The following is a 25485-nucleotide window of genomic DNA, read 5'->3' as shown; positions in this document are numbered from 1 at the left end:
CATTAACACATTGCTAGCACGTTAGCATGATCAAAGTGGAAGACTCATGTCTGAAAATGTGGTCGGTAAGAAATAGTACTCCGTTAGACGTGGAATAAAGCTGTTGAAAACGAACCGTTGGAATAGAGCCATTGAAAAAATAAAGTTTAAATTATTACCGTTGGTATTGTAACCGTTACGAAATGAATGTAATCTTTGTAAATCGTAGTAAATAAATCGCTGTAAATAGGGGTGATTAAAAATGAGAGAGGAAATCTTTTTAGACGGTGGTCCATATAAACAGAGAGGGTGAGAGAGATGCTCACCATCAAGCCTCCAAGCGGCGATTTTGCTCTCACAACACTCACCAGCTGTCTCACCCAAACGAGAAGGTGTTTAAGCGCCGGTCTGACAGCTGTGCCCCTACAAGCACTCGCTGACTTCCCCCAACCCCCACCCACACCCGCGCCGCATGGATTCCTCCGCCGGTGGCGGCGGCGTGGAGCCGGCCCGGTCGCTGGAGATCGCTGCCAGGCTCCTCGCCGCGCGCGACCTGGTCGGCTGCAAGCGCTTTGCGGAGCATGCGGTGGACGCCGACCCCCTCCTCCCCGGCGCCGACGAGCTCCTCGCCGTCGCCGACGTCCACCTCGCCGCCCAGCGCCTCCTCCCCTCCGGCCGCCCCGATCCCCTCGCCATCCTCCAGCTCCAGCCCAACCCCGACAGCGCCGACGTCAAGCGGGCCTTCCGCCGCCTGGCCAACCTCCTCGCCCCTCGCCGCAATCCCCACCCCGGCGCCGACACCGCCCTCCGCGCCGTTGAAGAAGCCTTCGCCCACCTCTCCGAGAGCACCTCCACCGGCGCCGCCCCCGCTCCTGCTGCTCCCGGCGGCGCCTCTGCCGCAGAAGATACGTTCTGGACGGTCTGCCCCCACTGCTGCCATGTGCACCAGTACGAGCGCCTGCTGGTGGGCCGCTCGCTCATGTGCGCGAGCGCCGGGTGCCGGCGACCGTTCGTGGCCACCGAGCTCCCGGCTGCTCCGCCTATTGTGCCCGGCACCGACTTTTACTACTGCGCCTGGGGTTTCATCCCAATGGGTTTTCCTAAGCCCGCTGATCTGTGCACTGACTGGAAGCCATTCTTCCCGATGCCACGGGATTCATCTGCTCCACAGCCAGCATCTCAGCCAGCACCTACGGATAATTTTGGTAAGCAGAATGTTGGGAATAATGTTGGAGTTGGACATACTAATGCCAATGCACCGCCATCAAATGCACATCCTGGGAATAAGAGTGCTGGTGGTGGCACTGTGGCAGGGCCGCCTAGAGGTAAAATCAAGAAGACAGCAGCCCGCAAGAAGGTTGGGGGAGGCCTCAAAAAGCATGCTTCTGGCGGTGTGGAGAGCGGCATTGAGCCATCTTTGCTTGGGCCTGATTGGAGTGAAAATGCAGAGGGTGGACACACTGAGAATTCAAGAGGAATTAACATAAATGAGGTGGCAAAGGCAACTGATGACAGCATGATGTTGCATTTTGGTGCGGATGGGGACATTGGGTTTGATTTGGATGTTGATGCATCAGATGATATAATGGAGAATTTGCCTGACCTGCCGTTCCTGAGGGAAGATGACAATTCCAGGAGGATGTTTTAGTTGATGCGATTGGTGAGGTATATTCCATCAAAATGGTGTAGGATAGCATGGTTGGAGGAATTCCAACATATATTGCTCCTTTGCTGTCACTTTAGCTTCTAATTTCGTGTCTGTCGTGTTAGTCTTATGTTGTGTGGTAATCTATTCTGTGTCTATGGGTAGCTGGTAATCTGTTGTAGCATCTAGATGAGTACTCCCGAAAAGTCTGTAGACTAGAATATCCCCAGAGTAGTTTGGGGATTCATAGTATTTGTTGTCCCCGAAGCAAAGCAACTTAGGGAGCTTATGGTGAAGCAAATAATGCACCCTGCATGGATGAAAGAAAGTAAGTTTAAGTTCACATTTATTTGTATGGCCATTGTTTGCAATTAACTCCTGATTGCATGATTCAGTTTGCACTGTTCATACTACAGAAAGTTGATTATGTGATGCTTTTGATTTGCTGATGCATGCCCATGACTATTAAATGGTGATCCCTATTCAACAATTCACCAGCCTTATTGTTGGCATGATCATCATGTTGTTGTTAGTACCATTTAGCTTATTGATATTTCATTCTATTACCTGTTTATCAAAATAAATCTCCATCGTAGAATTTATTTTGATCAGAATTTATATCAGAAAAGCACATTATTACGCGTTCGCTTGATTTTTTTTTTTTTGTAAAACTGTGAAGCGTGCACTGGATCCCTTCCTCTGTGTCGTTCATCATACCCTCGAATTGCGTGGACTATCTACTGGCTTTTTGCTGGGATGAATATCGAGTTTGAACTGATTTTTACGCCCCTTTGTTTCAGATATCTGGACTGCAAAAGCCTTTCTCTGGTGACATCAGTGGAGCCTTCACCACCCATCAAAGAAGCCGAATAAGAAGAGCGAGTGGATTGGTTTAGGGACTATCAGGCATCAGTAGGTTGCAAAATATACTTGCTCTTTTGTGTCGTTCGCTTAGCTGTTCGTCCCCTAGCCTGAATCGTGAGCGGAAAATTCTGGCGGTGTCTGTTTTTGTGACTTGTTCACCGTGTTAATTATCAGGCTCCAGTGTCGCGCTTTATCCTCGAATCGTAGTCCTGTCTTTTGCTGCTGGAGTTGTTGTGTTTCTGTGAGCGGCAACTCTCTCAAGTGTTTCTTTCGTTCCCTAGGAAAAAGAATAGTTTCTTGCCTGCACCCTTCATGTGTGTTTTGTGTCTGGAATCCTGAATCCCTGATGCTGGAAATGGCTCGATCCTTGGATCATGATGTGCTGGAGACTTGGGCTGTGAGGCTGTGAGCTATGGTGCATTTTTATGCATGATGATGATTATTTGCATGCGGGTCATACTTGGAAAAGGAAAGGCCCAAATCCACCTGCAATATTGCAATCCACTGCAATGTGCAACTGTACCTTACAGGATCTAGTTTCCTTGTTTTTCATATTTATACTAAATCCAGTTAAACCCACTAAAAAAACTAAATCCAGTTAAAAGGATTTTTTTTACCGAATCCAGTTTCCTTGTTCCACTAAGAATAAGAATAATACTCTTTTTTTAGGGAAAATAATAAGAATACTCAGTGCGGCAAATGTTTCAGTTTGATGCCTGATCTGGTGCGCACAAGACAAGGCAATAAAATCCATCAGGACGAGATAAAAGAAAAAACCTCGTGGCCACTCAGGCGCCGTCCGATCAGAAACCAACGCCCGCGATCGCTTGATCCAGCGACCCGTGCAGCTGCGGGCGGGCCTCGTCGGCGTCTTCTCCCCCCTCGTCTCCACCTCCCCGTGCTCGTTCACGCTGTCTGTTCCTCGAACCGCCGCGGCGTCACGTCACAGCCACGGGGCGCGGGGCCTGAGGAGGAGGGAGCCGGAGGCCGGCGAGGCAGAGGAGGGCGCGCGGGGGAGAGATGATCTCGCAGTTCTTCGTGCTGTCGCAGCGCGGCGACCACATCGTCTTCCGCGACTGTAAGATCTGGATCCTGCCCCCCCCCCCCCCCCCCCCCCCCTCGTTTTTTCTCGCGGAATTTATCGTGATCTGCCGCTGATTTGGGGTGGGGATGTTGCGGCTGGGCGGGATGCAGATCGCGGCGAGGTGCCCAAGGGCAGCGCGGAGATCTTCTTCCGGAAGGTCAAGTTCTGGAACGAGGACGAGGCCGAGGAGGCGCCTCCAGTGTTCGTATGCATCTGTTCCCCTCTCCCGGCCTGCCTCTTCTTATTCAGTCTGGATAATTTGATAAACCATCCTGATTCAGAGGTTTTTGCGTGCTGAATTGCTATGTTAGGTTCAAGTGATAGGCTGATAGCTGTGTTTATGGGTTGTTTGAATATGTGTTGAGAAGCTTAATAGCATCACCTATTTCCAGATAGAGTATGAGCTTATAATTCACATGGTTCTGTTCAGAATCATTGTGCGATCAATATGTTTAATTTTTTTCGCGTTAGTCTTGCCGTCTTGGGTATCACCATTGTAATCCCAGTCGGTGGTTTCACTATAATTGAGCATTTGGTTAAGTAGTTCCTAGGGGAAAATGCTTTAGATGGACTGATTTTCTTTTTCTTTCGAATTAGTACCTCCTCCAGCAACTCTTCAACTGTTTAGGAGGTCTGGGAAGTGGGAACTAAGCTCATCAAGGAAGGAAAGTTCTAGGGCTTGTTCTGCATTATGGTTCTTTGGGTAGTGAGAAGGGTTATAACAATATGTTCAGAATCATGAAGCTTGCTTTGGAGGAGCTGCTTATGGAAAAAGTTTAAGTTAGATGACAGACAGTTTATTATGATTATCTTGTAGGCTTGTAGCATATTCGACTCTTGATAAAATGGAGTAAGTGTTACACATGTGTATGGAAGCGACAACAACGATTCCGTTCCTCTTTCTGTCGATTCACCCATCTCTTTGCCACTTGATCTGACATGTGACTTTTTCTACATTATGACAGAATATCGATGGGGTTAATTATGTCCATGTCAAAGTCGCTGGACTATTTTTTGTAGTAACCACAATGGTCAATATCTCGCCATCGCTTCTCTTGGAACTTCTCCAAAGGATTGCACGTGTTACAAAAGATTATCTTGGTGTTCTAAATGAAGATTCTTTGAGGAAGAATTTCATTTTGGTGTACGAATTGCTCGATGAAGTCATTGTAAGTACTCCACACAATATTAACTGCAGCCTGTTCTGACCATGTTTTTGGGCCACTAGCAAAGTCTAATGTGTGTTTATCAATGAGTTAGTGTCGTTTTTAAACAGATGAATCATACTAGTCACTTAAAAACAAACACAAACAACTATATGTCATTATTTATGTGTTGAATTGTGTAATCAGGACTTTGGATACCCACAAACAACTTCTACCGAGGCTCTGAAGTCATACATATTTAATGAACCAATCATGGTTGATGCCGGACGATTGCCACCACTTGGTCCTGCTGCTATGTTCATGGTAAAACTTCTGCCTATTATCCCAAGAAAACTTGGCTTTATAGTCTCACTTGACCAAGCAGTGTGCTACTCACCATTTTACTTTGTTAATCTCATAGTTTCATTTGACAAATTGTCTAATGCAGCAAGGCACAAAGCGGATGCCGGGTACAGCTGTGACAAAATCTGTTGTTGCTAACGAGCCTGGTGGGAAGAAGAGGGAGGAAATTTTTGTTGATATCATTGAGAAAATAAGTGTGACATTCAGCTCGAGTGTAAGTTCTGATATACGCATGCCTTGTTGCTGTTTTTCCTTTTCTTCTTCCTGGCCTGAAATCTCAAACATGTGCTGTTCTATACAGTATTAATAGTGGTTACTAACTAGTGCAACTTGCTGCCCATAGTTAGTGTGGTTAGTTGATTCGGTTAGTTGATTCTCTTTACTGTCAAAATTTGCTCCTTTATTATTCACTTTCTTGTCCCACTAGTGCATCTTGTTTTCTTACTGTAAAATTCCAAATCAATGCGATTGGGACGATATGACCCTTTGGTTCTGAATGGCTCGAATGGGTACTTGCACTACCACATATGATGATCCTATTCCTTAGTAGTTAAATGGCAGTTCATTTTGTTATCTTGTTTATTGTGATATAACTAGGATGGATACATGCTTTGTTCTAATGCAGCACTAGTGCTTTCATGTGCTTACCATCTTCTATCTGAAATTTCATTATACAGGGTTATATACTTACTTCTGAGATTGATGGAACCATCCAAATGAAAAGTTACCTTAGTGGAAATCCAGAAATCCGTCTAGCTCTGAATGAGGATTTGGGCATTGGAAAGAATAGCTCTTCTACGCATGGTACGCCTGTTAACTTTTCTTCCTTTAATCACCTGACTTAGGGAAATCTTGTACTACTACTTTCATGGACTTCCGGATGTTTATAAGTATATGGCCTGAATTTTATGTTTCTTCACTATTCTTGATCTTGTGCTCATAGTGTTGAAAACATGTTACATTTTTGCTTAACGGGTTATTAAATGGATACACTTAACCATTAATATCAGTGAAGATCTTCTATTTGCATTTTATCTTATCATACAATTCCTAGCTTCACCGAGATTTTGTATTCACTATAACTTTTTACTACTTGAACAAAGTGAGTTTGATGTGCTGTTGCTATCGTGTAAATTTGATCTGGTTACGATCATTTTATTTCTTACATCATATGAATTAACAATACTGGAAATTCTTGATACCAGATTACAGAAGTTCTTCTGGAGGAGGGTCCGTCGTTCTTGATGATTGTAACTTCCATGAGTCAGTGCAGCTCGACAGTTTTGACATTGACAGAACTCTGCATTTGGTAAGTACTACTGATATGTTTTTTTTTCTTCCTTTTTTTCTCCAAACAAATATGCACAGCAGCAAAATTTGACAACCATGTTTACCAATGAGTAGATACCACCTGATGGAGAATTTCCAGTGATGAACTACCGGATGACTCAAGAATTTAAGCCACCCTTCCGCGTTACTGCACTAATTGAAGAAGCTGGCCCATCTAGGGTAAGGTATTTTGTGTTTTTAAGGTGCTGATAAAATTAATATTCCGATATTGGTGTATCTTGATTCAAAGAAAGATCTTGGTTTATGTTACACAGGCTGAAGTTTTATTGAAAATACGGGCAGACTTTCCTGCAAATGTCACTGCCAACACAATCACAGTACAGATGCCAGTGCCCTCTTACACAATGAGGTCAGTTGCAGCTTTATTTTGTCCTTTTGAGTTCAGACAAAGTTTAAACATTAACTTCTGCTGCTTCTGATAATTGGTTAAGGGGTTGCATTGTGGATTACTTTGCAGGGCAAGTTTTGAACTGGAAGCTGGAGCAGTTGGGCAGACAACGGATTTTAAAGAAGGAACTAGGAGACTGGAGTGGAATCTAAAGAAGGCAAGTTCCAAAAACGATTTAATCTTTACTTTTCTCTTGTTTGACATCTATTATATGCACGCCCTATTTGAAGATGATTACATGCAATGCAAGCCTGAATCTGTTAGCCAATCTGCTGTGCTGTGCTGAACAAGTTTAATTTTTGGCAGATTGTTGGTGGTTCCGAGCATACCCTTCGTGCAAAGCTCACATTTTCCCAGGAGACACATGGTATGCACTTGACTTCTAGCATGGCCTGTCTATGCTCTGAGTGACCATTATACTATGTTTTTGTGACACGCATCTTTTTGAACACAGGAAACCTCACAAAAGAAGCCGGACCAGTAAACATGAACTTCACTATACCTATGTACAATGCTTCAAAGTTACAGGTAAGACCATCTGCTGCCATCTCTGTGCCAACACCAACATGATTTAAGATTTTTTTTCTTAGCTGTTCTATTATTCGATGTGTTTGACTAGTAGATCAATGTATAGCTTTTATGCTTCCTGAACAGCAACACCACCTACACGACTGAACTATTCCCTTCCCCGCTGCAGGTCAGATATCTTCAGATAGCTAAGAAATCCAAAACATACAATCCATACAGGTGGGTGAGATATGTGACACAGGCCAACTCGTATGTAGCTCGCCTATGAGGACATTGCTTGTACAATTCTTCTGAAGGGCCTTCCCACCTGTTCCTTGTGCAATTATCTTGGACAGACTTGAAGCTTTGGACAGAGTGACATGTATTGTAACTCTATAGTGGGGATCCCAACATCACTCTGCTCCTGTAGCTTAACTTTCTTTTAGTGTTAAATTTTTCCTTCTGCAATATGCAGAAAATACATGATGGTTGTTTGTATTCTGAGAAGTGAATAAATTTCTTGTTCATCTGGTAATTACAAACTGAAACTGTCTCACTTCGGAAATAGCATGGAAGATGAATCATATGATGGAATGCATTGGATCATCGGTTGCTTTATACTCCCCTCCATTTCTGAATATAAGCCTTAGAGATTTCAATACAGACTACATATGGATGTATATAGACATATTTTAGAGTGTAGATTCATTCATTTTGCTCCGTATGTAGTCCATATTGAAATCTCTAAAAAGGCTTATAAGTATATAGGAAGAGAGGGAGTATTTCTACTGGTGATGCCGGATGAGAACCCGAAATGAGGATTTTAGGACAGTGGCAATCTTGTTTGAAGCTGCATTCTTTTTATGTTGACAAACATTACAGACGTACAAAGCTACCATGTGCTCAACATTGCCACTCATCTGCGTGTAATTATGGGGCAAACATTACGGACGTACAAAGCTACCATGTGGTCAACATTGCCACTCAGCATGTTTCAAGAAAAGGAAGATCATATGAACACGAATCCAAACGAGTAACGACTGTATATCCTTGGAGTAACAAACAAACAATCCCATCTGCCATCACTACAACAGAATTCCCACTGCAAAAGCCACATCTAAGGCATTTTGTTCTGGGGCTATAGCAGAGTGAGAATGACGATGGGCTTCAACTGATCATGACATTGTGCTAAAGTGCATATACACGAGATCAACGACATCAGCCAGCGTCCTCAAATGCTGCTTCTCAAAATCGAAGGTGCCAGAGTTCGAGTCATGGTGCTAAATCTTCGCATATGTGTCGGTGCGTGCCCTCAGAGCCTTGGTGCGCCTGCCCTTTCCCATTTCTTCTACCAACCAGTCGATACCCAGTTTGATCCCCGTCCTGCCATAAAAAGGTCATTAAAAAAGAGAGGTCTGCACAACTTTCTTCATGTCTACTACCTTCCAAGTGTTTAGTTCTATGTATCGTTGACTATCATATATTCACAGAAGAAAAAAAAATTAAGCGATGTATATTTAAATAAGAATGACTTAAGCAATGTGGTTGCTAGCCTAAACTGAATCATTGAAACTCCATCTCGTGAAAGAAATTAGTAGAAATATGCATAATAATGGATCATCCTTCAGTATGAGGCAAATAAGTTTGGGAACTGAAGGGATTGCTCTACTTACCCATCATATGCAGATCCCGCCACAAACATACATGGCCTCTCGTCAAACTCTTTAAGGTGAAGATGTCTGTCCAATTCTTCTTCTCTGACAGCTGCTGGTAAATCCTGTTGAGAGGAGCATCCAAACATGAAAATATAAGAGGCATGAGGAAAATGGCTAAAGCAACATATCAAGATGAAATGAACTTGCAGTTGCAGGGGACTAAAGGAATAATATGGACAGTTTTTTTTTTCTGCAGCGTGTCTCTCATCTTCAAAATGTTACGAATACCACCGAGTACGTAATGCGTCAATTCTTAAACAACTTAAATTATGTGCAAGCACATGGTTAAAGCATGTTTCACCTCTTCCATGCTCTGAGCTCTACATATGATGAATATTCATGACATAGGGAGCATGGAAACTGATATCCTCTGACACTTCAACAACCGTGGATTGGTTTACAGTTACAACTACTGTGCATTGTATGCACATGGAAAGGAATTTTCCCATAAGTGCCAATTTCTATCCAAGTAATTGCAGTTTTCAGTTCAGAGGGAATGCATTGAGTTCTGTAAGGTAATTTAAGTATGGTGTACATCTAACATCACACAACCTGTTTGTTGGCGAATACGAGTAGTGGTGCCTCTTGCAGATCCTCGTGACGAAGCACTTTCTCTGCAACAAAAATGTTTGAGTCGCCATTCACTCCAGTAATGATCCTAACTTCCCCAGTCCTTGACAGACTTTACTAGAACATACAGTTAACAGCACAAGTTACACAAATGTTTTGTGACGAAAGAAATGGAAGAAACTTACCAAGAGCAGATTTGGCATCTTCAAATGTTGAGCGGATGAAGAGTCGATAACATATACTATAGCATGAGAATATTTCTCCCATATAGTTCTTAGGCCAGGCTGTCAAAAACATGTAGCAATAGAATTTGGAATGTCTAGAAAAAGAATGCTATCTAAATTAATTGTAGTCTTCATAAAATTTTGGAATGAAGTTTATTTTGCCTGTTAGCTTTCACAAAGTGAAGGTCATAACTACATTTTAGTATGCTTCCTTAAGCAAAACTTAAACCACATAATGGGAAAGGTCTAACTTGTCATTTCGCGTCCTTCGTTTGTGTTCTACGACCAGACCAAGACGTCACAGAACCCCACTTTCATTAATAAAGCTTTTCTTTTATATTCGCAATATTCAGATTGCAATTTTAATTTCTTACTTGTTCTTCGTTTGGGTGCAGGAAATAGACCTTCGTGGTCAGGTTGATTATGCTCCGGCGTGGTCAATAACTTCTTGGAGTTGGTTTAGCGATTGCTAAGGCACGACGTCCTTGCACGTTCGTAGTCGGATCGTCAAAGTCGTCTCCACCAAATCGATAGTTATCATCTCATCGAAAGATCGGGACCCTCACCTCTATCAAGTTGTACAAATATTAGGTACATGATCACGAATGTAGACCAGAATCTCTGTAGCATCAAAGTATAAGGTCTTACTTAAGATAAGCATTTGCTGCAGTTTTGTCATAAACATGGAAAAACTTATAAACATGTTAGATGCCTTTAGTATAAGCATCAACTCTAATGTTCTAATAATTTGCATGTCCTGAGGATTCTAGATAAGGGATGAAAACTGGCCTACACTTGTCATTTATCTAATCCAGGTACTTCTGTTGCAAAATGAAGTGTATTCTATCTCCAGGTATTAAAGTAAGATCATGAAAAAAAGAAAGCACAAATGTATTGATCTTAAAGTCAATTAGTTCCTTTTTTCCTTACACGGGAATGGGATCTTTATTGCCCAGTTAAAGGTTTAGAAAGTAGTGAAACACAATCCATTAACCAGTGCAACCCGGTTCTAGCAAAATTTGATACAACATGTGCAACTCTACTATGGTTACGATTAATCTTCTTGAGCAAGAATCTCGATTTCCAAATTTCATCATTTTGATCTTTGTTAATGAAAATGGAGATTGGAGAAATGAGCAAACATCAATCTATCTTTAATGAAATGAAAATAGTCCTGAATGATGAATGGAGAAATTTCATTGAAGAGCTTGTCAACCAGAAATTCTGGTCAATAGCACAAGAAACCATACCTGACGTCCCAGATCCCAGAAAACAAGTTTTACATTTGCATCTTCAATACATCCAATATTAAGCCCCACGGTTGGACCAATACGATCATGTGGAAGACCTTGTCCTTTCAAATTGATTGACTTCAACTTTTCTAGCAAAGGTCTACATAGTCATTATTAGAAGCACATCAAGTTTTGGTACGAATACAAATAAAATCAATGTTTAACAAAAGGGAGATAGTTGACTCAATACTTCGTACATGTAAACATAAGTTCGAGATGAATTACCGTCTTCCCATCCTTATGGACTCCAAGGATGAGCACACAGAACTCTTTCTTGTTGAATACATGGTTCCATAGACCATGTAACAAGGAGAACATTGCTGGTATTCCCCTCTTCTCAACCAGCTACCAGCTTATTGTGCAGATGCTCCCTGAAACCGAAAAGTTGAAAGGATCGATATGGTCGAGGGGGGGGGGGGGTGTGTGAATAGGCAACTACCAATTTTAGCTTTTCTTAACAAATTAGGTTAAGAAACAAATAGGTTGTCTATATATGCAACTAGGTGAGCAACCTATATGATGCTAGCAACAATAACAACACAAGCAAGCAAAGGATACAACACAAGTAAAGCTTGCACAAAGTAAAGGTAAGAAGTAACCACAAGTTTAGCCGGTGAAGACGAGGATGTGTTACCGAAGTTCCTTCCCTTTGAGGGGAAGTACGTCTCCGTTGGAGCGGTGTGGAGGCACAATGCTCCCCAAGAAGCCATTAGGGCCACCGTATTCTCCTCACGCCCTCACACAATGCGAGATGGCGTGATTCCACTAGTGGTGCCCTTGAAGGCGGCAACCGGACCTTCACAAACAAGGTCGGGGCTCTCTCCACAACCGTATTGGAGGCTCCCAACACCACCACGAAGCTTCAATATAATGGAATGTGGCTCCGAGGTGACTTCAACCGTCTAGGATGCTCAAACACCCAAGAGTAACAAGATCCGCAAGGGATTAGTGGGGGAATCAAATTTCTCTTGGTGGAAGTGTAGATCTAGGCCTTCTTAACCAATCCCTAAAGAATCAACAAGTTTGATTGGCTAGGGAGAGAGATCGGGCGAAAATGAGCTTTTGGAGCAACAATGGAGTTTGGGGAGGAAGTGGTGCGCTTCTTGGGAAGAAGACCTCCTTTATATAGCGCGGGGAACAAATCCAACTGTTACCCAGTTTTCAGTCCGCACCAAGCGGTACTACCGCTCAGGGGAGCGTGAAGGAAATATGCCCTTGAGGCAATAATAAAGTTGTTATTTATATTTCCTTATATCATGATAAATGTTTATTATTCATGCTAAAATTGTATTAACCAGAAACTTAGTACATGTATGAATACATAGACAAACAGAGTGTCCCTAGTATGCCTCTACTTGACTAGCTCGTTAATCAAAGATGGTTAAGTTTCCTAACCATAGACATGTGTTGTCATTTGATGAACGGGATCACATCATTAGAGAATGATGTGATGGACAAGACCCATCCGTTAGCTTAGCATAATGATCGTTTAGTTTTATTGCTATTGCTCTCTTCATGACTTATACATATTCCTCTGACTATGAGATTATGCAACTTCCGAATACCGGAGGAACACTTTGTGTGCTATCAAACGTCACAACATAACTGGGTGATTATAAAGATGCTCTACAGGTGTCTCCGAAGGTGTTTGTTGAGTTGGCATAGATCAAGATTAGGATTTGTCACTCTGTGTATCAGAGAGGTATCTCTGGGCCCTCTCGGTAATGCACATCAATATAAGCCTTGCAAGCAATGTGACTAATAAGTTAGTTGCGGGATGATGCATTACGGAACGAGTAAAGAGACTTGCTGGTAACGAGATTGAACTAGGTATGAGGATACCGACGATCAAATCTCGGGCAAGTAACATACCGTTGACAAAGGGAATGACGTATGTTGTTATGCGGTTTGACCGATAAAGATCTTCATAGAATATGTAGGAGCCAATATGAGCATCCAAGTTCCGCTATTGGTTATTGACCAGAGATGTGTCTCGGTCATGTCTACATAGTTCTCGAACCCGTAGGGTCCGCACGCTTAACGTTCGATGACGATTTGTATTATGAGTTATGTGTTTTGGTGACCGAAGTTTGTTCAGAGTCCCGGATGAGATCACGGACATGACAAGGAGTCTCGAAATGGTCGAGAGGTAAAGATTGATATATTGGAAGGTTATATACAGACACCGGAATGGTTCTGAAGAAGATCGGGGATTTTTCGGAGTACCGGGAGGTTACCAGAACCCCCGGGAAAGTTATTGGGCCTATTGGGCCATAGTGGAGGAGAGGAGGTAGGCCATGGGAGGTGGTGCGCGCCCCCTTGCCCCAATCCGAATTGGACAAGGGGAGGGGGCGCGTCCACCCTCTTTCCTTCTCCCTCTCTCCCCCTTCCCCTTTCCCTCCCCGTTGGAAGGAATGAGGGGGGGGGGCGAATCCTACTTGGACTAGGAGTCCAAGTAGGACCCCCCCCTTGGCGCGCCCTCCTTGGCTGCCGGCCTCCTCCCCCCTCCTTTATATACGTGGCCAGGGGGCACCCGAAAGGCACAACAATTGTTTCTTAGCCGTGTGCGGTGCCCCCCTCCACAGTTTACCACCTCGGTCATATTGTCGTAGTGCTTAGGCGAAGCCCTGCGCGGATCACATCACCAACACCGTCGCCACGCCGTCGTGCTGACGGAACTCTCCCTCGACCCTCTACTGGATCAAGAGCTCGAGGGACGTCATCGTGCTGAACGTGTGCTGAACACGGAGGTGCCGTACGTTCGTTAATTGGATCAGTTGGATCGTGAAGACGTTCGACTACATCAACCGCGTTAACTAAACGCTTCCGCTTTTGGTCTACGAGGGTACGTGGACACACTCTCCCGTCTCGTTGCTATGCATCTCCTAGATAGATCTTGCGTGATCGTATGATTTTTTTTAAATTACTACGTTCCCCAACAAGCGGTACTACCACCCGGGCGGTAGTGCACGAAGTGAAGTGCAATGGGGCAAGCCCACGAGCCGGTAGTGTCGCCTAAGCAGTACTACCACGCTCCCCAGCGGTACTACCGCTGGGGTTGCAGCACAGGGAACTAGAGGAGCAGCGCAAGACAAGCGGAGAGAGGAAGTGCCGCACCAGCGGTACTACCTCTGTGGGCAGCGATACTACTGCTTACGAGCGGTACTGTAGCTCACCCACTACTGCTGAAGAGACTAAGAAGGGGATGGAGAGTAGAGCTGTGAGCGGAAGTGGCAACGGTAGTGGGTACGGTACTATCGCTTACAAGCGATACAAGCGATAGTACCGCTCCTACTGCCGCTTGCCTCGTAGGGTCAAAAAGGGGCCAGCGGTACTAGCCAGAGAGACCTCCGCTAGACTATCGCTGAATCCGACACGAAAAGGTCGAGACCCGTATCGAGATAGTAGTACGAGCGGTACTGGGAGCGGTACTACCGCCTATAGGCGGTACTATCGCTGCCAGCCATGGTACTACCGCTGGCAGCTCTCCAAAACCCTTCTAAGCAACAGAAGGAGAAACTCCAAAGAAGCGGAAAGATGTGGAGGGTGCAAATGGATACGTGTACGTGTTGATTTCACCCAAACTTTTTCAAGGCGGACCCCCTCTTGATAGTAGGGTTTTTCTTACGATCCATCGAAAATGAAACGAAGGAAAATAAACCATCTTCACTCTATACTTCGAGGGCTAGAATCGTCTTGTGCCAAATGATATATTGTTTTTTTGAGAAAACTGCCAAATGATAGATTATCTGAAATGCGACTAGTTCTCACAGCACAGTTTTTTTACGGGGTGTTCTGACAGCCCTGGAGCGTTGACATCACTCCCCAAAGTCACGCGGGCCACATACACACAGTGCCTTAAGCCCAGATGAACCCAGCCGGCCCAGTAATCGCGGAGTCGTCACAGGACCTGTAACCCCGGCCCACGTCTTCTTCTGCTCTTCCTCCCCGCAACTCGGCAGTTTCAGCGCAGTGCACTCGGCAGCCAGGACCAACGACGCGGCGACGACGGCGAGCGTGACCGCGACCGCGCCCAGCCCCCCTACAGATCCGCGCGGCGGCCGGCAAGGTGCGCTCCTCTTCCTCCGTCTCACCTGCTCTCTTCTCTCAGATCGCATAGGGAAAAATTGCTCGCCCGAAGAGTTCCAGCCCATCCCGCCGCGGCCTCTTCTGTCTTCCTCGTCGTGGTATCCGGCAGATCCGTTCGATTTGGGGCGGGATCCGTAGTTGTCTACGCGGGGTCACCAGGGGGGTGAATGGGTGGCGCGGCTGCTTGGCCACGATCTCGTGGCCTGATCGATTTTGCATCTCGTGAGATCTCGTGAGATTTGATTCCGGAATTCCGGCAGGAAATGGTTCGGGCTAGTCCATTATGTTGCTCTGTTGGATTTTGTTCGTAGGTTCGTGGTAATTGTTGTGGTGTGCTTTGGGGGATCACCCGGTGGGTGCGGCATGCCATAGGTGTCTAGGCGGGTGCTTGGTCAGGTCCAGGCGCCAGATGCAGTAGCCCGCTATCTCTTTAAGATGAATTCAAAGTAATTCTTCAGTTGTGAATTTGTAAGAGATTATGCAACCCACAGAGCTGATTAAACTATATAGAATGTAATAGATCAGGAGCTAATTATGCAACCCCTCATACATCGAAGATCGAACTTGAGGTAGAAGCTAGGCTGAGTCGGCGGGTTCGCAAAGTCTTGCATACAAGAAGAGTTCCCTTGGTAATAGAAACTTAGAAATGGCAAGGAAGATCTGAAGACTCATGAATTGGTACACGGGGAAAATTACGTTATGTTGTGTTTCTGTGTATAGTAATAATTGCACGTTTTCTGCACACCTTAGTAAATTGCAGAGAGAGTCCTCTTTTACGACAATTAACTTAAACTCACGTCCATTCATGTGTTGCACTGGACGTGGCTATCAAAATTTTGTTTTCTGTCATCTGCTAGTTTTCTGTCTTTATTTCAAACTTCCTCTAGGTATTAGTACCCCTGATTTATCAGATTCTATACATGCCAACAGTAGTGCAGGTTGCTTCGCGCCATTTATGTAATCTAGCTCTATGCATCAGAAGCAGTAGACTCTTCACAGCCCAAATTATGATCATTCTTTCTAATCACGCTACACCACTAAATCTTTATCTCTAGTCTCCCATCTCCCACAACTCATTCCTGAAATAGAGTAGGTAGAGGACACCCTTCCCATCTCGATACATGGATGGCCGAACTTGTACTCCCGCTGTCTCAAAATATAGTGTAAAAAAACGTCCTATATTTCGAGACAGAGGACAGAGGGAGTATTTTGGACATGCACTGTTCCTTAATCAATGCATATCATGATAAAAGTGTACTGCACTTAAGCCCAGTTTATTTGCTATTTCTACGTATCTTTTCGGAGAAAGTGGAGTCAGAGTGATTCTGACTTGGTGACATCCCAATCTGCCATCAAGTTAGATTTGTTGGAATATGCCTCAGCGCTCAGAAACCTTTGCTTGGAACTGTCAGGACCATATGATGGTTAAGCAGGGCTTTCCCACATGTTTGACTTGCCGCATTTTGTACTGACAGCCTATCACCATAATCCTAGTCACTTTTAGTGCTGCTTCTTGCCATCCTTTTTGATACTACATGCACAGCTCGTTTATAACCTCTATTTGTACTTTGTACTTTAGCCTTTGCTTCCATGTCTACTTCTGACAAGTGGCAACCAGTACATTTGATTATCATCATGTATTGCCTGTGTTCACATCTTAACTATCCTTTGTTTGCCAATGTTTTCTGCAGATGTTTGACGATCAAGACTTGGGTTTCTTCACCAACTTCCTGGGGATCTTCATCTTTGTGTTGGTCATCGCGTACCACTTTGTGATGGCAGACCCGAAGTATGAGAACTGATCGCCTTTTGTTTAGCAATGAGACCGTATTATACTCGGAGCAAATAGGGAAATGTGTCGGTTAATGGTAACAGAGTGCTTGACAGATCTTTTTAAGTGCAATTATCTGGCATTGTGACTTGAATCATGTTTAATCTGTTGAACAAGTGAACTGTGGAGATTTCAAAAGATCGATTTACTATCTGTCTATGTTGTACCCTGCTTGTTATTTGCTGTTTGATGATGTTTTGGGTTGCAAAATTCTCGTATCTGGGACTTGAACCTCCTAGCTTCATTTTTGCTATGTTCTTCAACGATATAACTATTTTATCTAATCAATAAAGCTTGCCGGATGGCATTCCATAAAAATTAATAGACATTTATGATGCACTGGAACCTTGTCGATGAAGCAGAGTTTCTCTTCTCCGCCTTGTTTTACCCATGCGAAGCAGCATCCTGCCATACACATATGGGTTGACGGTGCACAAATCACAATTACATGAGCTTTGTATTTCCTGCCATTTATCAGTCTTCCGTATTCAGAGAATGGAAGTTGTTAAGATTTTAGATTGTGCTTAAGCAACCCTTTTTCTACAGCGGTAGCAAAAATGAACCGTTCAATAGTCCTGGGTATGATCCTCAAAAAAAAAAGTCCTGGCGTCTGTTTGGATGGACGTAAGGGGGCATCCGTGGGTTTGACGCACGGTACAGCATGTTTGAAAAAATGACCACTGTGGGTTATTTTAGTTCCATTGTTCCATTGTTACAACAAACACCAGCAAGATCATTGTTACAACAAACACCAGCAAGACACAAATGGCAAAATGTTGTCACAATTCTTGCATGAAATATACTCTGAGAAGCAAAATTTATCTCAATTCTTGCAAGAAGAAATATGCTGATAAACAGCCACAGAAAAATCTAACACCCTTGACTGCAGTACATGTGTTTGGCCGAATAAAGCATTATTCTACTCCCACCAGGATGCCCCCTGCAGTAGCATCATAACTTTTCTCACCATGGACAGCTCGCCAGTCTTCTTGCATCAGCCACACCTAATTACAAATGACCTCGATTCCCGGGACAGATCTGATCTATACTTACCTCAAACAACGAGCGAAGTCGAGATGTTGATCAAATCCAATGAACATGTTTTGCATGGAGTCGATAAAGACAGTGATAGTCTTCATATAGTAATGAATTGTTCTGCAAACCCGCTACTAAGAAATATTATGACAACTATTAAGTCGCAAAGATAAAAAAGAAATGAAATACTTGGGAACCAGATAAGCAAATGACACAAGCTCTCACCCGGGACATTCTCAAAAAGAGAAGAAAAAACCTCTCACCCCGAACTGAAGAAAGAACTAGATGCTTCTGAATGAGATTTATCATCCATATGAATGGCGAAAGGTTGAATACTAGGGACAGGTGGTTGGATTTCTTCTTCGCTCCTTTCAACAACATGAGATGAGGCCAACCTTTTTGTTCGCATATTGTAATGTACTCTCCACTTGCTTCATAGTAGGCCTTTCTTCTCCCTTGAGACGCAAACATGTCTCCGCAAGAGAGGCAACGATGCAAATTTCATCTTCGCTTGCTTCTTCAAGAACTTGAGTGGCTACCACCTCTCTTACCGACTTTGTTTTAATCTCTGTAATGAAGTAGATGGACAAGTTTTGCTTTGAACCTGAATTACTTCTAAAAACAGGCTCTTTTCTTGAAAGTAACTCTATGAGTACCACACCAAAACTATACACATTGCTTTTCTCATTTAGTTGCCCAGTTTGATAATATTCTGGATCCAAGTATCCGAACGTTCCTTGTACATTTGTGGTAACATGAGTTTGGTTAATAGGAACTGTTCTTGAAGCACCAAAATCTGAAACTTTAGCAGTGAAATTTCCATCTAACAAGATATTCGAGGACTTCACATCACGATGAAAGACCGATATCAAGGCAGATGTATGTAGATAACAGAGAGCTCCAGCAGTTTCTTGAGCAACCCTCAAACAATCATCCCAGGATAAACATAGTCTACTAGTTGGCTCAGCATGCAAAACATCAAATAGAGAGCCATTAGGGATAAAATCAGATACTAAGAGCGGCACTTCTGTTTCAAGACAACATCCAAAGAGCTTCACGATATTTCGATGATTTATCTGGGAGAGGATTACAACCTCATTAATAAACTGATTGATCTCAGATTCCTCAACAAGTTTTGACTTTTCTATAGCCACCACACGTTGGTCCGATAAGATGCCTTTGTATACCATGCCATGTCCTCCACGGCCTACAATACGAGTTTCATCAAAGTTGTTTGTTGCCTTCTCCAACTCCTCTAAGGAGAAAATCATTGTTCTATCACTTGCATTTTCATCTGATAATATGAGTTGTTCCAATAGAAGGCCTTGGTTTTTCTGGAAATAAAGCCCGCGTTGTTGTTTTTTGACACATCTTTTCCATCGGTAGGAGATGGACATTCCACTCAAGCCAAGAAGTAGCATTCCAAAGCCCGCACCCAGCCCAATGGTAACACCTATGTAAAACCATATGCCAATAAGCTTATTTTCATTTTCATATACTCCATAACAATTGAAAGGTAGGTACCCATGACGAGAGTTTTCTTTTTGGTAGAGGTGCACTGCATTTTTTTGGGATCATATTTGTTCTCGGAGGACAACAGATGAAGTCTCCAATGATATTGTGGCACGTCCCTTCACAATTTTTTGGGTCAAGGCACTCATCGACATCTGCAAAATGAGGCACATCTTGGTAAGGTGCACAAGCAAAACAATATCGAAGAAAAACACTATTTCCCCAAGGTAATACATATGTTCTTGTCTTCTTGACAAGATTAGGAGATCTGGATCAGAATATTAGCCATGTCATGTGGCAGAAGACTAGCTTTCCTAAAACTTGGGCGGGTAATATATTGACTATCATACCTAGAACGATGGTGACTAAAACACGACTGCAATCAATAACATGTGCATATCGTCAGCCTTTTCCATGGAACCGACATTTCCAGTTCTACTGGTAGCTAAATAACCATTTTTCGAGGAAGATAGCCAGACAACTAGGTACCTATAATCTGACTCAATTTTTTTCTTTTTTTGTGTGAATAATCTGACTCTAATTCTAAGATTGCCTATGAGCCACGTAGACTGTTTGATATATAATTTTAACAGCTGAGGTCACACCTTTTCCCCGAAAAGGAGGATAACTCCTTTTGCCATATTTAACATGGTCATAGTTCCTGAAATAATGTATAACATTTTCACCTTCGTGAAGCCATTGACCTATCTTACAACGACTCTAATGCAGGACGTCAACATTTTTTTATTGTAGTGCAAATTATGGGCTTTGATTGGGGGTTAGGGAAAAGATTGTCGTAGTGCAAATTGTGGGCTTTGAGAGATTAGGTTTACCCTTTTAAAATGCATAGTGATTTTTTGGGTCGAAATTTGCTTAATTCCATGGACAACCAACATAAGGATTTTACATGCCTGTTTAAAAACCGCTTTAAAGAGAGGCTACAGGGCTCTTGATGGTGAGGTGCCATAGTTTACATTAAAGGGGAGTCTACGGTTGTGATGGCAGGTTTAGTGTTTGTACATTAGTCCGTAGTCTCTCAAAACCACATCATGAATTAACTCAATTAAATCAAATCTTATCAAAACCCCAACTAAATCAAAACTTTCCTTGCTTCCCGTACCCTATCCAAATCAAATTGAATCTTACAAAAACCTCACCTAAATCAAAACATTCCTTACCTTCACTAACCATACTCAAATCAAATCAAATCTTACCAAAATCCAATATGGTGGGTGTAAGGTATATGTCAGACACGATTGATGTTTTTTTTTTGTGCGTGGGAAAATTTCTAATCTATTCATCAAACATCATGGCAGTAAGAACACCAGAAGTAAAATAAATTACATTATGTTTGCAGACCACCAGCGATGACTATAAGCACTGATGCGAGTCAAAGGCGTGCCGCCGTCATCACCCCTCCCTATCGGAGCCGGGCAAACCTTATTGCAGTAGATAGTCGGGAAGTCGTCATACTAAGGCCACAAAGGACCAGCGCACCAGAACGACAACTGTCGCCGATGAAGAGAATCATAGATCCAGAGAATCCAATATGTAGGCACACATATGCGGATGAACGAAGACCGAATCCAAACAGATCCATCGAAGAAAAACACCGAACGTATCCCGTAAAATCCGCCGAAGACACACCTCCACACACCCTCCAATGACGCTAGACAAACCACTAGGACAGAGGCTAGGCGGGGAGAACCTTATTCCATCTTTTGGGAGTCGTCGCTGTCTCGTCTTCTTGAGCAGGACAGAAACTCTAGACAAACTCCAAATATCACCTAAAAAGGAAGTAGGAGCCTCCCGCCGGCGAGGGCCGGGATCCACCACGCCTCCATGGCCCTAAGGTCGCAGGATACAAGGCAGATCGGCGCCAGCGTGGCAGGAGACAGGGAAACCCTATTCATTGGGTGCTCTCGTGAGGAGGAGAAGCGAAAGGGGTACGTACTACGTATCACACGATTGGTGTCGAACCTATGTCCCCGTTGCAACGCACGGGCAATTAGCTAGTAGGTGAAAAATTGGTATTACTGCCACCTGAAAATTCGATGTTGTGCCAAATTTACCGTTTTGTAAGAATATTCTTCCATTTTTTAAAATCAGAAAACTAATTTCAAGTTGTATTTTGCTTTGAAAAAAAAAATCAAATTCGTTCTACAAGGATGGAGAGGGAGTAATAAGTTACTACCATGCAAAAGTAAATTAAGATTGGAACCTCGGTTTGGTGCAAGAATTATCATTACTTGGACCAGTAGATGGTTTTGTGCAACAGTGAGACTAATCTTACTTGGAAAAGGTAAAAGAAACGGCCTGTCAACAAAATTACCATTTTTTGCTAATTTTTTTTTTTACCATTTTACAAGAATATTCGTCCATTTTAGAAGAATATTCGTCCATATTTTAATCAGAAAACCAATTTAAAGTTGTATTTTGCTTTAACAAACCGAATTCATTCTGCAAAAGATGGATTAATAAGTTATCCTGAAAATTGAATTGAAGACTGGAGACTTGGTTGTATGGTACGTGTGGAATTGTTGTTAGACTTTTTGTTACCTTTGCATCCGTATGGAAGGTAAGGATTTCCTTGGTATCCTTTCTTGCATTTGCAGAAGTAGCCTCGTCCAATAGGCGAGTCGACGCACAAGCTGTCGTTGCTGACGCACGGATAGGACTCCGGCTTGGCGCGTGCCGACTCGCACGTCTCCCCTTGCAGCGTTCCAATGGCCCAGTCCACCACCAGCGGCGCCCGCCCGCCGTAGGCGTCGACGAACGCCGACGAGGAAAGGTAGGTGGACGAGAAGGTGAAGTTGGACGCCTCAACCAGCGCCGCGTAGCTACAGCGGCGGGTGCTGAAGCTCTTGAACCACACCCGGTAGTTCTCCAGCCCCCTGGGGATCGCCGTCCGGCAGCAGCCGATCCCCTCGCAGGAGCCGTTGGTCAGCAGCGAGAGGTTGCCGTCCTTGCACGTGGCCCCGCACACGGCCGTGTACGACGTGATGTTATCCGTGTCGCCGATGTAGGCGAGCGTCTTGCAGCCGAGCACGGTGAACTTGTTGGCGGTGCCGGAGAGCCGGAAGATGGAGCCCTCCAGGTCCATGTTCGACGGCGGGCTGTTGACCTCCATTTCCCCGGCGGTGGCGTTGTAGCAGTAGGAGGAGATGTTGTTCAGCCACCGGACCTGGCCGTGCTCCAGCGAGATCTCCAGCACCTCCTGGTTGATGTAATACAGCCTCTTGCCACGGCCGCCCCTGTCTAGGCAGCGGAGCTTGAACCCTTGCCGGCGGTCAGAAAGTTGGCAGCCATCCTCGACGTCGATGCCAAACGGGTAAGGGATCTCCAGTCCGCCGCATTCCCTCGTGCAGTTGCCTGGTGGCGCCGAAGCTCCAACACTGGCGAGGCGGAGCGCCGCCAGTGCTACGGTGAACCCTACCGCGGGTGCTAATTTGTTGAAAGCCATGCTGAGTGGTAAGGCTACAATTTGCAGCAGCTTTTCCGATCTAGTGATTTCTGCCTACCAGTCGCTTGTTAGTCTGAATAATATTGCCATGATTATGTAGATATATTCACATATCCAGGGTAGGTGGGAATCGGACTGGTTCGTCTTGTTATCCTTCCCTGCTGTTTCGTGTTTCCTATCGAGAAAAGGCAGAATGAGAACAGTCCATGCAGCTATTCTATGCGAAACGCGGTGTGACATACAGTATTTGATAAGAAACATGCACCAAGTGTATATCCTAAATAGTGTAGTGTGTTGGACCGTTGGTAATGTGGTAAGTTTATTATTCCATCTATAATAGAGCCGTGTTATCTTTGTTACTGGGCTACATCGCGGAAGAAAAGTTTAGGTAGAGAGAAAATGATTCAGGTTCCATCGACATCACCATGTTATATAGGGCTTCAACGCGGATCACATTTCAAAAGGAATTTAAACAAACCGGGCAAATTGGACAATTTTCATTAGAACCATTACATTTTTGACATATTTCAACTAAACAAAAGCGAATGGCATTTTTTAACTTAGTCTATATGTTCGTCGGCCGTTGCGGCCTCCGTGTTCTACATCATGCCTTCCTCATGTCCGGCAAACTCACCGGCCATGAGCCCCACGAAGTGAAGTTGCGGGAGAGGGGGAGGGGGAGAGAATAGGACGTGGGGCACGGCCCACATGGGACACTAGGCGTGCCCACGTCCCATGTCCTACTCTTCCTTGCTGGAGTTCGCCATGTCGACGACGTCTGACGTGGACGGGTCGGCCTTGTGGTCGTTGTGGCGGGGCACGAACAGTAGGGGCGGCGACTTTTGTGGCCGCACGCGCCTCCTCTTCACTCCCCTTCGCATCAAGGTCCATGAACAAGGCGCCACTTTCCACCCTCAGGACATGCAGCCACCATCGACTTGCGGCAGATGTCGCGGGTGCTGCGCATGGATTGTTACAACGCCCGATGCTCATCCAGGAAGCCCAGATCCTCCACGACCATGGCCGCGGCGACATCGTCGTTCTCCTGCTCGTCAGCGATTTGCCCCTCTGCCAACCGATTCTCCGCCAATCGCCAGGATTCCGTACTGTTAAACTATAAGATCATAACCGGCAAGCTGGTCTTGCGCCAGCCGTGCTGGTCTCCCGCACGAGTCGCATGACACCGCCCTTGAATGAGCCATGCAGGGTCAAGCCGTCTCTATCTACTCCTTGGATATAGGATCGGCTGTTGCTTAGCGTGTGTGTGCGTGCGTTGTATCCTCTCTCTCTCTCTCAAAGTGTACTCTCTTATATATGCTACCCCTGAGAGGATGAATACAACTTGCATATTGAGCTCATACTTATAGTTTAACATGGTATCAGAGCGCTAAGGCGGAGTACCGGGCTGTTGCCCACGTCGTTGCCGAGACCGCTTGGCTCCGCCAGTTGTTGCAGGAGCTTCACCAGCCTATCACCAAGTCTACGGTTGTGTATTGTGGTAATGTCTCTGCTGTGTACATGTCAGCTAACCCAGTGCAGCATCGACGCACTAAACACATTGAGATTGACATTCACTTCGTCCGTGACAAGGTTTCACTCGGCGAGGTCCGAGTGCTTCATGTCCCTACAACCTCTCAGTACGCGGACATCTTCTCGAAGGGCCTGCCTACTGCTACATTCACCCAGTTCCGGTCCAGCCTCAACGTTTGGCAAGCCCACGCTGAGACTGTGGGGGGCTGTTAGACTGAGATCATAATCGGCAAGCTGGTCTTGCGCCAGCCGTGCTGGTCTCCCGCGTGAGTCACATGGCACCGCCCTTGCATGAGCAATGCAGGGTCAAGCCGTCTCTATCTACTCCTTGGATATAGGATCGGCTGTTGCTTAGCGTGTGTGTGCGTGCGTTGTATCCTCTCTCTCTCTCTCTCAAAGTGTACTCTCTTATATATGTTGTCCCTGAGAGGATGAATACAACTTGCATATTGAGCTCATACTTATAGTTTAACACGTACAACCGGTCAACGACCACGGTGGTTGCACGTTAGACCATATTTTGTTCTGCTCTGCTTCTTTTACTAATTCATGCGGGGTTAGTTCCAAAACAACATATAGGCATGTTTCTAGGCATTCAAATGTCGGTACAACACACGATAATTTTGCACAAGACAAAGGCCTCATTAGAATAACTCTTCTCAACTTATCCTCCATGATAAAACTTCAACACTCTTTTATTGAAACGAAAAACAAAAACTTACTTTTCTACCTTATTCGCGTGGGTTGCCTCCCACGAGTGCTTGTTTTCAGTCCGATAGCTTGACCATAGTGATTCACTTTGGTAAAAATACACCGAGCCCATAGCTTCGAGCATTGACGACAATGCGGTCTCCGATGTATGTCTGCATTTTCTTTTTCGTGGGGAAATGTCTCAAAAA

General features: G+C 44.5%; 4 protein-coding genes and 1 pseudogene across 6 annotated transcripts; 3 read left to right on the top strand and 2 right to left on the bottom strand.

Moving 5' to 3' along the window:
• The first annotated feature begins 308 nt into the window (after positions 1–308).
• Positions 309–2794, top strand: LOC109759706 (uncharacterized). Of its 3 annotated transcripts, none has more exons than XM_020318537.4 (2): positions 309–1644; positions 2425–2794. In XM_020318537.4, the coding sequence occupies exon 1, from the start codon at positions 452–454 to the stop codon at positions 1625–1627; it is 1176 nt and encodes a 391-aa protein (XP_020174126.1). In that variant the 5' UTR covers positions 309–451; the 3' UTR covers positions 1628–1644; positions 2425–2794. The 3 variants fall into 3 exon arrangements, 2 of the variants coding, with proteins under 2 accessions (XP_020174126.1, XP_040257751.1); XR_002232170.4 differs by having other exon boundaries at positions 327–1952; XM_040401817.2 differs by having other exon boundaries at positions 327–1639.
• Positions 2795–3290: 496 nt separating this feature from the next.
• On the top strand, positions 3291–7867 carry LOC109759704 (AP-4 complex subunit mu). The gene is made up of 13 exons (XM_020318535.4): positions 3291–3566; positions 3683–3777; positions 4538–4741; positions 4925–5041; positions 5166–5294; positions 5758–5884; positions 6286–6389; positions 6485–6589; positions 6685–6779; positions 6888–6975; positions 7125–7185; positions 7273–7346; positions 7516–7867. The coding sequence occupies exons 1-13, from the start codon at positions 3509–3511 to the stop codon at positions 7612–7614; spliced, it is 1356 nt and encodes a 451-aa protein (XP_020174124.1). The 5' UTR covers positions 3291–3508; the 3' UTR covers positions 7615–7867.
• Positions 7868–8006: 139 nt separating this feature from the next.
• On the bottom strand, positions 8007–11444 carry LOC109759703 (uncharacterized; annotated as a pseudogene).
• A 3742-nt stretch (positions 11445–15186) lies between these two features.
• On the top strand, positions 15187–17199 carry LOC109759705 (dolichyl-diphosphooligosaccharide--protein glycosyltransferase subunit 4C). Its single transcript, XM_045232999.2, has 2 exons — positions 15187–15195; positions 16907–17199. Exon 2 carries the CDS (start codon positions 16907–16909, stop codon positions 17015–17017), a length of 111 nt encoding a protein of 36 aa, XP_045088934.2. The 5' UTR covers positions 15187–15195; the 3' UTR covers positions 17018–17199.
• LOC109759702 (wall-associated receptor kinase-like 6) lies at positions 15202–24091 on the bottom strand. Its single transcript, XM_073508141.1, has 6 exons — positions 23691–24091; positions 23115–23231; positions 22153–23057; positions 18633–19534; positions 18100–18212; positions 15202–16620 (listed from the first exon to the last, which is right to left on the bottom strand). The coding sequence occupies exons 1-6, from the start codon at positions 24089–24091 to the stop codon at positions 16530–16532; spliced, it is 2529 nt and encodes an 842-aa protein (XP_073364242.1). The 3' UTR covers positions 15202–16529.
• Positions 24092–25485: the final 1394 nt, after the last annotated feature.

Source organism: Aegilops tauschii, chromosome 2 (assembly GCF_002575655.3).
Source record: "Aegilops tauschii subsp. strangulata cultivar AL8/78 chromosome 2, Aet v6.0, whole genome shotgun sequence".
In the NCBI taxonomy this organism is placed as follows: Eukaryota; Viridiplantae; Streptophyta; class Magnoliopsida; order Poales; family Poaceae; genus Aegilops; species Aegilops tauschii.
This window is presented reverse-complemented; position numbering and strand designations above follow the sequence as displayed.